Source organism: Nanorana parkeri, unplaced genomic scaffold, assembly GCF_000935625.1.
Source record: "Nanorana parkeri isolate BGI_ZX_2015 unplaced genomic scaffold, ASM93562v1 scaffold746, whole genome shotgun sequence".
In the NCBI taxonomy this organism is placed as follows: domain Eukaryota; kingdom Metazoa; phylum Chordata; class Amphibia; order Anura; family Dicroglossidae; genus Nanorana; species Nanorana parkeri.
The window spans coordinates 414874-426376 of record NW_017307014.1 but is presented as its reverse complement, the minus strand read 5'-3'; the positions used below and the strand labels follow the sequence as shown (position 1 = coordinate 426376).

Sequence of the window (11503 nt, the reverse complement as noted above, 5' to 3'; positions counted from 1 at the left end):
TATTTTTATACTATAAATATTATAACACATTTAAAAAAAATAATCAAAACTTGTGAAAAAAATGTTTTCTTCTAGTTTTTTCCTTAATTTTTTATATTTGATTCAAACTAAGTGAGGCGTTAGGGCTATATAATTATATCAAACATGTACCTATCTGTCCTCTAAAAAAACAATATATAATATGTGTGGGTACATTTAGTAAGAAAGTATATTACTGCCATGGAAGAATCACACAGCAAAAATGTAAAAAGCATGTCAGTCATTTATGAACAGAAACGGAAAACTAGCTCAGTCATGAAGGGGTTAAAAAAGCAAATACATCAAATTGTTAATCTATGCCACACCCCATTTATTACTTTCTGCAAACACACAATGCACACGAGCAGGGGATGTGCACAGTAGTCTACATATGTCACAAAGACTATTACATCTAGTATGTTTCTAGGCAGGCAAATAATATTGCAAATATTGTCACCTGGCAGTTTTGTTTGTGCACGAACTTCCTTATGCACATCTATTTGTACATGAAAGTTTTTATTGCAGGGAGTGCCAGCAGTATATCCTCAATTGTTGGAGCTTACTTGGAACCTCTATAGCAAACGTTAAAGTAAACCTATTCTTAGAATTCAAACTTCACATGAATTAATATGGCATGCAACAATATTGATACTATGCTTTTGAATTGGAAAAAAAAACAAAAAACGACCTCTTACCATAAGCAAAATAACACTGGTATGAAAAGTCAATTTACCAAGAGCAAATGATGATGTCATACTTCGGTGGGCAGGGTACAAGTAGGCACCAGCAACCTAGTGAATTACATTTGGGCTCCTCATCTGAGTAGCACCTATCCTTATAATTTAACATTTAACATAACCCTTCAAATCAGAGGTGCAAAATGAAAATTTCAAAACCGAAACGTAGGTGAAATTAAATAAAATGTCAGACCGAAACCGAAAATGTTTTTTGCTTTAACTTAAAAAATTATTTTTTATTTATTTTTTATAAACTTTTTAATTTTTTAAATAATTTTTTTATTAAATATTTGTATTTTTTTCTTTACTTTTAGGGGCTTCAGTGAAATATTGGGGGTCTAGACCCATGATATTTTCCTTTTTAAAATAGAAAAAGAGATTCAGGACACAGAGTCCTCAATCTCTTTTTCTGCATCCCCTGTTATAAATGAACATGAATCCTCTACTGAGTGTTCCTGTTTATTCATAAGATGAGGACATAGTGTGTTTACTATATCCTCAGTCATGAATGAAAACGGGGTGATGTAGGTCACTTCCCATTCATTCATAATTGAGGAAATAGTAAACATGCTATGTCCTCAATTTTTTACGGTGTCAGTGAGTGAGCTGAGCTCAGCCTGCGTTGACACCGCTGGCTGTCTCCGCCTACACACTGCTCTACCGATTTGTTACAGGAGGCTGAGTGGTGTGGGAGGAGAGACACCGGCCGCTCACAGCGCTCTCCTCCTGCGGCGCTCGGCTGGCTGTGATAGTTTCTCTCCTCCCCGCTGGGACACAGAGCAGTGCCCAGTGGGGAGGAGAGAAAGAGTGGATGCACCGCTATATCGGCCAGAAAATGGCACTTTTGGCATTTTGCCCGATTTTATTTTGGTGCATCCCTACTTCAAATTACCTACTTTCGAACATGCTCTGAAAACACAGGCAGTCGCTTGCTCTGGTTCTAACATAGTTGTCCACCCCTCAGTTGCACTGATTTTGGGTGTTCTAAAGGTCTAAAGAATAACTTAATTTCTGTATCCCTTAATGAATGATAAAGTAAATAAGATAAATAAGATTTTTTTATTGGCTTTATGTACTTTTTGCTCACAAAACTGAACCATGTGGCGGGGTTATATGGGTGCAGGCCCTTTTTCTGTTTGCCAGTGTCCAGACCTCCTGGCAGGCCTGGATTCCCCACAAGGCCATCGAGGCCAGGCCTCGGGGCGGCAGCGGCGTGGAGTCCCCTGACGCCCGGGACATACAGTTCCGGGCGGTAAGTTGCTCCCTACATTTAGTCCTGCTTTGGGAAGGCGTGTGGGTGAATCCGCTCTCTCGTTAACAAGTGATTGCGGCGATGTCGTTGCAATCACTTGTAAAATGTGTGCTGCCGTCCGCCCCGCCCCCCCACCTACCTTTCTCTGCTGGTTCTGTCTTCGGGACTCCGTCCTCTCCCCGCCGCCGAGTCTGTCTCCTGTCCCTGCAGCCTTCCCCTGCCTCCTTGAAGTGGCAGCATATAATCGAGATATCTAAGAATTACTACATACCTGTGTCCCTCATTAGACTTCAAGATTTAGCAGTAAATTCAAATTGTTTTCTTTGGTACCAAAAGACCTGTGCTGAAATGTAGTGCATCTGGCATCAAGCAACAAAAACAAGTGTACTGGTTAATTCATCCCCCTTGGCATCCAACAACAATTGATATATCTGGCTTGAGCAGCCTTTGGTCTTCTAAATAAAACCTGCACTAAGAAAATACGGAGGTCGCTATTGCTGGCCTCCTCTTCTGAATATAATAGTTCTATGGTTGCCATGGTAATCCAACAGCTTCAGTGGTCACCTAATTAAAATTAGGAGCTCTGACTTGATTTTGCTTACTTTTTCCTGGTCAGTATCTGAAGAAGTGTTGAAGCCAGAGACAGCCAGGTAACGTTTTTTTTTCAGGACCTATGGCAGCCTCCTTATTCTTCTCAGTACAGGTTGCCTTTTGAAAAAAAACCTTTTTGAAAGTAACATGGAGGCAAACGTGCAGAAACTTGGAGGCTGCCCTTTTTTCTTCTGACAATGTTCGTTGCTTAGGCTACTTAATTATTTTTAATGTATCTATTCACACTTTGCCTTTTTAGATGCTTTTATCTGCAATCAATATAGCTGTGTTTAGAAAAATTAGAAGTCAGGTGCATCTAAGAATTAATTTTAACTTCTAAACGGTAGTAAGATGTGAAGTTTGCTGATATCTCATTGGCTACTTCAATGGACTGTTTCAATGGACAAAGCACAGATGCATCTAAATGCATATGCGTGTAAAAGCGTATGATTTTAAGCATCTGGTAGCATACACAAAGCATCTAGCCTGCCAAATTTGCAGGCAGATCTCTGCATAAAGACGCATCATTTTATCACAGCGCAACCCAGCCCAACACATTCACAACGCACTACAATGCTAGTGTAGTATCGCTTGTGCTGTGGTGTGAACCCAGTCTAAGGCCCCGTTCCCACTGCGCGATATGCAAATCGTGCGTTTGTCGCGCAATTTGCATATTGCGCGATATCGCGAGATTTGCCGCACGATACCGCATTCAAGCTTGCATTGAGCAAGCTTGAATCGCGGCTAAATCCGCTCCAAAAAGGGTCCTGCTGTAGCGACACACGACCCGCGACAGCAGGACCCTTTGCCCCATTGAAATGCATTGGAGCGCGATAATTTGCCGCGATATCGCGGGAATTACCGCGCGATAAATCGCTCAATGTGAACGGGGCTTAATGCTGACCATCACCAGGCAATTGGCATAATCAGGAGGTCTCCATTGGCAGCCACCTTATTTTTCTTATGACCGGTTTTCTGTAAAGAACTCATGATCCGCGTACAGTGGCACCATTACAGATTTCTTTTATTTTTTGGCTAGTTTTGTTATATTTTAAAGTACCTGTAATAATTTATTGTGACCTAATGATTTTCGGAACCTTCTGTATGCACGTGTCTGTTGTATCCGTGCTAACACATGGTTTTGGAGGCAGGCTAGTGTGTGTTGGCTGTTTTTAGTTGCTTACATCTTCTGTTTTGGTATTCGGAACAAGTGTAATACTAGGCATTCACTGGACCTATTTATATTTTCTGTCGCCACTTAAAAATAGAATCAAGCTGTTCTCTTCTACCCCCTTTGTGTGCAGTGGCATTAGGTCAAATCTGAAATGACTCCCATGGGTCAGCTTTCTTTAGTCCAGCACAGGCATATCTGGATTAACATTCATATGGTGCAGAATATTTTACATTTAAAGTCACTTGTGGTTGTCAAAACAACCGTTTATTTATGCACAACAGTAGATTGGGAAACATTGTCCTTTAGGTACAGCAAAGATAGTAAATGTGCTCAGTGCAGTTAAAAATGAACTTGGGTAAAAGTTGTCTGTCAGAAAGTCTTTACACATTGAATTTGACAACCAGACGTGTTCTTTCTGTGTCTCTAAAACTAACTTGCTCTGGTACATTGTAATTCCTGCACAAAGCTATTAAACCATGGTCCAAGTTAATTATAAAGCCAAACCATTAACTATTTGTCCTGGCTGTGACTTCAAAGCTAGTGTTAACCATCTTTCTGCAGACTTTAATGATTTTTGGAGTACATGTGACATATTTTATCAACTGCCATTACCAGAAACTGCATCTTTAGTTTTTTTTCCAGAATTTTAATCCCTGGAATACTCTGTTAAACAGATTCCATCCAAAATCTGAGAGATAGCCGCAGACTAAACTCCTTCTTACCTCCTACATCCTTCTTTTGCCAGTGAGGCAAAAGAAGGATGTAGGAATTCACCCACCCCTGCCACAAAGTGAGCCAGCGAGATCCACCATTATTTGCTGTTTCCGCTCTACAAATACCTAAATCCCTTCCTAGGTGGTGCCCAATGCCTGAAAACATGTTGCAATAACAACACTGTGCAGTAAAACGTGACTGGGCTACAGTGTATACCAGGAGTAGACAAACTCCGGACCTTCAGCTGTGATGCAGCTACCAATCCCATGAGGCATTGCGAGACTGACAGCAAATGCATGCAAAGGCAAATGCATGATGGGATCTGTTGTTTTACCACAGCTGGAGGGCCAGAGTTTGCCTACCCCTGGTGCAGGGGTGGGCAGCTCCGGTGTTCTGTCGAAAACTCCAACTCCTCAAGATCTCCAACGACGTCACTTCCGGTTTGCCTGCCAGTAAGAGGTTTGGGCGAGTAGGCTGTACTGTGCGTGCGCCACCCACAGCATTTCCCAATACACATACCACACAGTAATAAAGTATTATAATCAACTAGGGTTTAGACTAATCCAGCACGTTATTAATCTGAGTTGCCCCACTCGATATGGCGGACAAAGTCAGGCACGTGTCGGCTACATTGAGTGGAGTAACTCGGATGAATGACTTGCTGGATTAGTCTAAACCCTAGTTGATTATAATACTTTATTTCTGTGTGGTTTGTGCAGGAGATTATGGCGAGCAAAAAAAAGATAGATAGAAGGTGAAAATGCTAGTGGCGTTTAAAAATAGTTTGCAGAGGCTTTTTAAAAAAAAAAAATATGTGAACAGAGTAGATAGGAGGGGTTATAACGATCTCTCTTTTTTGTTCTGCAGTGTATTAACATTATCTGTATTACATGGTTCTTTTTTGCATTTGACATATGGTTATAGTGAGCATAAAAAAGTTAGCACCATGTTGCAGGATATGTAGGACCTATGAATATACTGTGCAGTCCAAGGGACTGGAATTTCTCATCTGCGGAGTCTCTATTGTAGTCCCTTTTACTAAAAGTACTCCCCTTCTCTGGTTTGTAAGGGGGGAGCTGTAGGTGGATTTATGGTAAAGAGGCTTTGCCCTAACCTTTTTTATTGTTACACTGCCCTAGCCTTGGAAACCCATTGAGTGCAGTTAGTTCCCATAGCTGGAGTTATGTCTTGCCATAAAAAGAAAAGCAACTGTGTGTACTCTTATAGCCCCCAAAGCTATCATGTGTGACATTGCAGACAGCTGCTTGTTGGAAGTCTGAGTGAGGCAGTCCCTAAGTGAAGGATCCTCCAACTTTTTTCACACCAGGGACTTCTTTGGGAATCTCCTGTCCCAAGAAATATTTGCATAAGACCAATGTCCTGATATTTGAGAAGATCCTATTGCTAACAATAGAATAGAAAAATACTTTAAACATCTGAAACCCCCTTCAGACCTATGCACTGTGATAAGGCCTTTTTTTTTACGCACATAATGCTCAACGTGCCATTATTCGTGGTTAACTCTGAAGTTATAACCTGAAAAGGCTTTTAAAGTGTCGCTCATGGACAATTTTATGTACTGAAGTCTGTCACAGTTTCAGGGGGGTGTGCAATTCTATTTATTTGACGCAACCTCATGTTTTTATTGTTTACAAAAAAATTGGGTATTGTGTTTGGGTGCAAAATTTATTTCCCAGTGATGCACTGAGCTCGGAATCAAATCTTGCTCTAAGCAGCTGTGCTAAATTAGTGACAAGACACTACAAATCTTAATTAAAATAATGTATTTAATAAGAATAAAATCACACTTACAATTGTAATAAAAGAAATCACTTTAAAACATGTCCATTGGGGCTCCTTCAGCTTAATCGTGATGCTTGTATGGCCCTGCCCCACTGACATGTTTCATCACTTCTGACTTCTTCTGAGGTGACAGCCGACTTACAATTGTAAGTGAGATTTTCTTCTTATTAAATAAATGATGTGATATGCTGCACGATAGGGAACCTATCTTCTTTCGGAGTACAAACAAAGAGGAGATGAAAAATGGAGGCGTTTCATCTGATGGACACCAGAGGTTGGAAGGAGAGAAAGGAATCTCTTATCTAACCTGTTGGATACCAGAGTGTGGGAAGGAGATAAAGGAGTCTCTTTGAAAAGTGTGGATTGTTCATCTGTAATACGGTGAACAATAGGATTCGGTGAGCGCGGCTAGAGATTTTATGACACGGTGGGAGTTTTGATGCACGGATCACTTCATTACCTGTAAAATACACACATGTGTTTCTATTATAAAAGTTTGAAAGAACATTGCACTTTATTAAGAGGATTGCACAAATTATTATTGCACAACACATGTTACGTTTTAGCACATGCTAGTTATTAAGTATTATATATTGTTTTATAATTGTGATTCATCAATGCAATATACTGTATATGAATAACAAAGGATTTTAGCACAGCGCTGCTTTTAATTAAAACTGCACTAATTTGAATGTTTTTTTTTTTTTTTACAAAAATTTGGAGTTAAAAAAACAGCCGTGCGAAAATTGTGTGACAAAGGAATTCCAAAACGGCTTTGGCAGCAAAAGGGTTAATAATACTGCCACTGATGCTGGGGGTATTGCTGTCTCTGACACCAGTGCTGTAGGTTATTATTGTGTTCATTGACACTAATGATGCTGCTGGTTATTTTTGTGGTTGCAGACAATAACTTGGGGATTTGATTGCATCCACTGACACCAGTGCTGGGGGCTATCATTGCATGCACTGACATGATCTCTGGGGGTTTTGATTGCAGCCATTGACACCAATGATGGGGGTTATTTTACTCCAACTTTGTCTTCAGTGTACATTACGTTACACACAGCCACATTGGTTGCTAGGAAGCAGGCAGGGGCACCATAACAACCAGCGATGTTGTGGGATTGCCAGTGTCCTAGCAACCAGTGGTGCTCTGCACCTTGTCCTCTAAAATTGTCTTTATCACTATCACCAGTCATGGCAATAAAGTAAAAGGTAGTTATGAAACACCTATAGGGTTATTCACAAAAGGGTGAAGAGTTTGGAGAAGACAGGAGAAGTGAACAATCTAGGCCAAAATATCTGATTTGGAAAAATTCCCCAATTCAGCTGACTTTCCAGTTCAGCTATGTTGTCCTAGATTGTTCACTTCTCTTGCCTTCTCCAAACTCTTCACCCTTTTGTGAATAACCCTGTTAATAATCAGGGTTCCATTACATGAACAGATCAGTGGGGGGGCATATAAGAAGTGTGTGTGTGTATGTTTGTGTAAGGTGGGATGGGGGGGTTTCAAAGGAACCTGTCATCTATCACTTTGTCTTGAATGCAAAACTGTTTTTGCTTACCACAACTAAAGCAGTATAAGTGCCCTGGCTTTTAGCATTCTGAACTTTAAATGAGTCTTTTAAATGGACATCAGTAAATGGCTTGCAATGAGAAAAAAGAATCCTGAATCATTGATGGAAATTACACTTTTAAAGAGAATTCTATAAACGGCATTGTGAAGCCAAATATTGTTAGGCTTGAAGTGTGGTTATACATGAAATAAAGTGATTTCTGTCTCTCTGTCTTCATGTGCTAAAAGCACTTTTTCTGTATCATCCTGCAGTTAATCATACATACACTATATCACATTTAATAGCATCCTCCCCTTCTATGTGTAGCTGGTTACCAATTGTTGTATTCTACTGTTGCTATGGCTGGAGGAAGGGAGTCCAGCCCTTGTAGATTCCCTTTTTATCTCTATGCTCTTACAGCTAACGGAATAGAGGCTAATTTCCCTTGGCAGAGCTTCTCCTTTGTTTTTCAATGTTAATTTATGGCATGTTTCATCTTTTTTTATGTCATAAATGCAGAGCTTGATATGACCAGAGGGCAAGCTGAGGGCATAGCTGGACTGTCAATTTAAGTCAGCTAAATACATTCCAGGTGCATCAATACTAAAGATGTGCTAAGTCTTTCAGTTCATTTTCTATAGCAACAGCCATGGCCTGAGTAGAAAAAGCCATCCCATGCGAGTAGGCTGCTGAGATGGACCCTTGCTGTCTGTGTGGAAGCAGTGGTCTCTCTTCAAAGGTCAGATGCGCTACCTGCTAAGTCACAGCTAGAGCAGACCAATCAGCAGGGCTTTGCTGATTGAAGAGCTCTGGCTTTAACAAAGCATGGACATAGTTGTGTAGTTATCCGTTTTTTCCCTTCTGATTTCCCCTCTGATTCATTCTGCTAGGACCCTGCCAGGCATTATGCACTTCCTGTTGTTTAAAAACCGCGTGATTCTTAATATGACAGTGATGGTCTGCAGTTGGTTTGTAATCTTTGCTCTAGTGACAATGCTTTGTAAGATGACTTGTTTAGACTTTCATTTGTACATGCTAGTCTGAAGAACATTGTGTACTGCAATGATCTACTAGTCATTCAGAAACTTTCAACCAGCTATTGTTAGCCCCTTATAGTGGATGTTCACCCTAGAATTACTCTATTAACATTAAACAGCCATAAACAGGTGTACCTTGATAAATGCATATACATACTGTACATAAATACAAGCACATATAGATGTCACTCATGGTGACACTTGGCTCCCTCATGCTATCTTTGTCTTGTAATTGCAACTCCTGACTGGAACACCCTTCTTCTGTGCCCTGATCCTGTCAAAGACGTAGATAGAGTTAGCAGGGCTCAGCAGGATCATGAGTTGACGGACAACCAGAGTGCGGACAGAAGTCAAACATGGTGCTATATATTTATTGAGGTACATGTGTTGTATGGCTGTTCAATGCTCATAGAGTCATTCTACGGTGAACTTTCACTGAGAAGCATTCCTTAGCTTCAGTCATAGGGTGTTAAATAACAATCTTAGAGTGACATTAAAGTCACGTCCCCCCCCAATGCTGATGTAATGACTTACATTAAATGATGCCTCTTGATCTGATCATCTTCTTCTTTCCAGTTGTTTTCAGGAGTCCCTCCAGCACTGGTGCCGGTCTCTGATACAGCGCTGACTGATGTGTCTTCTGTGTCCCATGGTGTCTGTGCGCGTGCACTCTGCTGGGATGCCTGCATTGACTTACTCTGTGTCTCTCCTCTTCTCCCGGGTGAAGATCTATGCTGCGCATATGCCCGCCCCATGGTCCTTCCCGGCCGTCGGAGTATCTTAAGATCTTCAGACGGTAGCGAGCGGCGGAGACACAAGAAAGTTTTTACCTCTTTGGTAACTTTTCTTAAAATTTTTAAATGTTTTTGCATATATCTAATGCTTGCAAGCAGTAGATATATGCAAAAAAAAGTGTTTTAATTGTACTTTAATGAAGTGCTGGCTGTAACTTCAACAAAGAATTTAGCAGGTTGCAAGCTAGTTATTTAAAGCTTGCTGAAAGCTTTGCAGATGCTTACTGTACATATTGTTTTTAAGACAAGTGATTACAAGATAAACCTATGAAAAGTAGTCCTTACAAATAATTACTGTTTAGTGTCTTGCTTCTTATAGTGGCCATAGAACAAAATATGGATTTGGATGTTTTGTTTTGATGGTTGAATTGTTTTTGCATTATTTTCATTCATGTGCTTTTATTGAAAAAGGAAAAATGTATATTTATTCAGATCTATTTTCCACAGATTCTTCCTGGCTTATTCATAGGCAACTTTAAAGGTATGTTCATTTTCTGTTTATATAATTCTTGGTAGCAGTTTGTTTAACCAGTTGACATCCGCGGTGTTAAACCCCCTTCCCATCAAGGCCATTGTTCAGTATTCAGCGCTGCGGTACTTTGACATTTATTCTGTCATGCAGCGCTGTACTGAAATGAATTTTATACCCTTTTTTGGGGACAGATAGAGCTTTCTTTTGGTGGTATTTATTCACCACTGGGGTTTTTATTTTTTTACTATATTAAGGAAAAATCACCGAAATTTAAAAAAAAAACAACAGTTTCCACTATATTAAATGATAAAATATTTATTATTACCCAATTTTTTGGTAAAATATAAAAGACGGGGTCACGTCGGGTAAAAAGACACCTTATGGACCCGCTGATCGCCTATATGTGAAACACCCGGTACCGGGTGTTCGCATTGGACGGGTCTTTTCTGCCTGTGCGTGCCCGCTAGGGGGCGCGCGCAAGCAGAAAAAAATTCCGTCTGGCGACGGCAACCCGCCAATGCGGCAGTGCTGTCCGTCCGTTTTTCTACTACGGGCGGACGGCAAGAGGTTAAAATCTTAACAATGTAGCCTGTATCCCTTAAAGAGACCCTGCACCAGGGCAAAGTGACAATGTCTCCGCAAAAGTCCCTCCTGCTCCCTTATACCTACGTTTTCCTGCACTCCTTGCTACTTCTTCCTCTATTGCAGCCAGCAGTGAAATCTGTGATGTCACTCCCTCCTGTTATGTGGCAATGCTTATGGCGTAGCCATTGGCCGCTAGGCCCAAACACTGTCTCAGGGAAGGAGGTCACATGCTCTATCATACCCAGAAGTGCCAAATTTACCAGATGTGCCAAACATAATGCAGTAGTACAAGGTAATTTAAAGTGACACTAAACTCCAGGAGTTAAATCTTAAAAATGTATTCAAGTACCCTAACTATTAACAAAAATCTATCTTATTTGTGTATCACTCAGCTGTAGATCGTCAAATCATCTCTGAATTTGTGCTGATACTGTCCTTCCTTCTGTAGGATGACGATAAACTCAAATGTGAGATTGTAGTCCATCACAGGAGTGAGCTTGGAGCAGTGGCTACTTTACAACACACACAGGAACCATGGTGAACAAAAGTAGAACCCTCCAGAAGGAAGGACAGTGTCAGTATGAATTCAGAGATGATTTGAGGATCTACAGCCAAGTGATACACACATAAGATAAATTTCTGTTAATAATTGTTATAACTTAGTAACATAGTAGGTAAGGTTGAATAAAGGCAAGCGTCCATCCAGTTCCACGTATGTATGTATGTATGTATGTATGTATGTATGTATGTATGTATGTATGTATGTATGT

The 11503-nt window shown here is 40.5% G+C and overlaps 1 protein-coding gene across 1 annotated transcript in view; it reads left to right on the top strand.

The window, feature by feature from the left end:
- DUSP22 (dual specificity phosphatase 22) overlaps nt 1-11503 on the top strand; it is an 84673-nt gene that overhangs the window by 18657 nt on the left and 54513 nt on the right. The window contains exon 2 of the mRNA XM_018564343.1: nt 10124-10157. Coding sequence (XP_018419845.1) covers nt 10124-10157 — 34 coding nt within the window. The remainder of the gene's footprint in view (nt 1-10123; nt 10158-11503) is intronic.